Source organism: Bidens hawaiensis, unplaced genomic scaffold (assembly GCF_021521415.1).
Source record: "Bidens hawaiensis isolate Kalapana, Puna unplaced genomic scaffold, B.hawaiensis_p1.1 tig00076910_1, whole genome shotgun sequence".
Classification (NCBI taxonomy): domain Eukaryota; kingdom Viridiplantae; phylum Streptophyta; class Magnoliopsida; order Asterales; family Asteraceae; genus Bidens; species Bidens hawaiensis.
Window position 1 is genome coordinate 28,392 of NW_027503254.1, and position 2,999 is coordinate 31,390.

General features: G+C 31.4%; 1 protein-coding gene across 1 annotated transcript; it reads left to right on the forward strand.

Annotated features, from left to right (window-relative positions):
* Positions 1-301: 301 nt before the first annotated feature.
* LOC143606733 (BTB/POZ and MATH domain-containing protein 2-like) lies at positions 302-2,475 on the forward strand. The gene is made up of 4 exons (XM_077082404.1): positions 302-505; positions 1,177-1,454; positions 2,173-2,237; positions 2,348-2,475. The coding sequence occupies exons 1-4, from the start codon at positions 302-304 to the stop codon at positions 2,473-2,475; spliced, it is 675 nt and encodes a 224-aa protein (XP_076938519.1).
* Positions 2,476-2,999: the final 524 nt, after the last annotated feature.

Sequence of the window (2,999 nt, forward strand, 5' to 3'; positions counted from 1 at the left end):
CATCTGGGGTTGTCCCAGTTTTGAATAAATTGATTAAATATTGGTTTTTTATAAATGTAATTCTTGATTAAGTTAGAATTTTATGTGAATTTATGGGGTTTTGATGATGGGTTTGATTTTCTTGTTTATCAACTAGGCTTGCAATTTTTTTAGTTTGTGCGAGTGTAAATAAATATTTACCAAAAGGATAGATTCATAGTATTTTTTTTATCGATTTGTTTGCAAATTGATGGATGTTTTTTTTATCGTTTTTTTTGTAAATTAATGGATCTTTAACAATCGATATCTCAATTCTAATCAGATGAATGCTTATATTCTCGCATTTTGGGTAGCTTCTGGAAAGTGGGCTGATGTTTCTTTTGAAGTTAATGGAGATACATTTGATGCTCATAAATTGGTTCTTGCTGCCCGGTCACCTGTTTTTAGGGCTCAAATTTTTGGCCCAATGAAAGATCAAAATGTTAAATCTATTATAGTTGAAGACACTGAAGCCCATGTTTTTAAGGTTTGTTTTAATTTATGAGCTGTTTTATGAAAGTTATAACACTGAAATAGATTATTGCCAAAATTGATAGGATTAACGACCGAATAACAAGTTCATTTATATTCGTGCAATTAATAAACAAACGTAACAAAACTTTTTGTTGAACATGAAAATGTGTCTCAACTCTGTGTTCATTTAAATTCGTTTATGTTGATTCTTTCATTTAAAATTGTTTAAGTTCTTCGTTTACGTTTGTATAAGTTCGTTCATATATTCATTACAAAATTTTAGGCCCGTTACAATTTAGTATAATTTTATGAAATTAAAATGTCTCCTGTTAATTTCTGGTTGAATTAATTTTTTTGGTCCACCAAATTGATGTTCACTTTTACTTCTAATTGGTGTTAGATTAGTAATGTTCGCTAATCCGTGTTCTCTATGATCAGTTATGTTAATTCGTTTATGTTTGTTACGTTTATGAACCTTTTGTTTATATACTAATTAACAAATGGACACAAACACGTTTCTTAATGAATGAGCATGAACAATATAAACCCGTTCATTTAATTGTTTGTGTTAGATCGTTTGCTCTATTAAAATTAAACTGACAGATTTTTTCAAACTTGTTATTAGCCTTGACACAGACAAGTTTTGGTTTTTGTAAATATTTTACAAATTTGTTTTCCTTTCAGGCATTGCTTCATTTTATGTATTGGGACAAACTGCCTGGTATGGAAGAGTTAATGGGCCTGAATACAAAATGGGCTTCAACATTAATGTATCAGCATATGCTTGCAGCTGCTGATCGGTACGGTTTAGAGAGGCTTTTGATGTTATGTGAATCTAATCTTTGTGAAGACATTGCTGTCAATACGGTTGCAACAACATTTGCATTGGCTGTGCAACACCATTGTCTCCAATATAAATACGTGTGTCTTAAATTTGTTGCTTTGCCTGAAAATCTCAGGAGGTAAATTAATTTTGTTTTGCAGTTGCTCTGGAATACTTTGTTTCTCTCTAGAATATGTAATAAGTACAAGTAAAATATATATTTTAAAATATTAAATACTAATAACCAGTTTGAGTGTTGGGTCGTTTCGGTTAATAACTGAGTTCTTTTTGCACTTATCGGTCACAATAATCATAACCGGTTATCAACCGAAACTGATATGACACTGAAAACAGGTTATTGAGAAACCGATTTCTAACCAATACAAACCATATGTTAGGGACCGGTTAGGGGCTTTATTTTGTACAGAACCGATGAGCCGAAAACTGTTTATTTGCTTAAAAATCTAGTTGTTTTTTAACAGCTTTGTATTCGATAGAATGTATTTTTAATGGCTATGTAGGCTACAATGACTGGTGCCAAGTCAGTGAAGGGTACCCGTATTGGATGGCTCCTGAAGTTGACTGACCATAACTTGTAAGTGAACAAATACATATTTTGTTTATCTTGCTGGTTTCTTGTAAGTAATTATACATTTTCCCTTAAGGTTGCTGCTTTCTTTCATATAGGGACGACAAAAGCTCATGCCAGACCATCTTTCTGCTTATGCAAAGGATTTTTTGCTAAAATGCCTCAAAAATTATGTGTTATAATCAAAAGACCCTCATTTATAAAATCATTTAAGAGAACTTATTTATTTTGTTATCAACATAATTAATTTTTACTTCATGCTTGCTAGCATGACTTCAATGGCTGATGAAAATGATAAATGGCCTACTTATGTAAAATCTGGTGGCTGGAATGGTAATTCTGTTTTTAGGAGTGTGGATTCATGACACGATACAATAATAATAAAAGACGACATACTCAGGTTTAGGATTGTGCACCAGCTGGTATGGTGTGGTTGCTCTCAGATGTTGCGGCTTTCTTGAAATTGGGGCCTAAATTTGGTGCGTTTACTTTTGGTTTTGATGCGCTAACTATTGAAGGAGATATTATTGTGTTATTCACTATTGTTAAGGGTGTTAAAAGAAGTTTGTGAACTTGGTGGTGCACTAACGGAGTAATGGTTGAATCATTTGATGGAATATTGTTTTCAAGTGTGTTTGTGTGACTGTAACATAATAAATGACAATGTTTCTTGTGATTTATAAACATCTATTTCATTTATTTTTTAATTTTATTATTGGCATTATCATTTTTATTACTCTTATAACTATAAATATATAGTTATTCTATTATTGTTAGTATCATCACTATTATAACTATTATGTACTTATTAATATAAATATGACAATTGTTATGGTGGTGGTGTGTCGGTGGTGGCTTATGGCATTATAACACTAAAGTTCTTGTCATCGAATGGGTATAAAACTAGTTAACATTGGTTGGTTATAAAAAAAGTTTGTTTTAAGATGCATGTATTTTGGTTGGTTATATTGAAAGTTTTGGACACTCAGTACAGTTATTAGTAGCTATGAATAGACAGATATATTACACTCAACACGAAATAGTTTAGAGGGGTAAAACAGTTATTCTGCACGATCATTCAGATGTCCAAACAAA

Bases quoted from the DNA above. Each gene is read 5' to 3' on its own strand.
- LOC143606733 (XM_077082404.1), top strand. From the start codon at position 302: ATGAATGCTTATATTCTCGCATTTTGGGTAGCTTCTGGAAAGTGGGCT. The intron at 506-1,176 runs GTTTGTTTTAAT...TTTTCCTTTCAG, and splicing joins CTGAAGCCCATGTTTTTAAG to GCATTGCTTCATTTTATGTA. The intron at 1,455-2,172 runs GTAAATTAATTT...CATGCTTGCTAG, and splicing joins TTGCCTGAAAATCTCAGGAG to CATGACTTCAATGGCTGATG.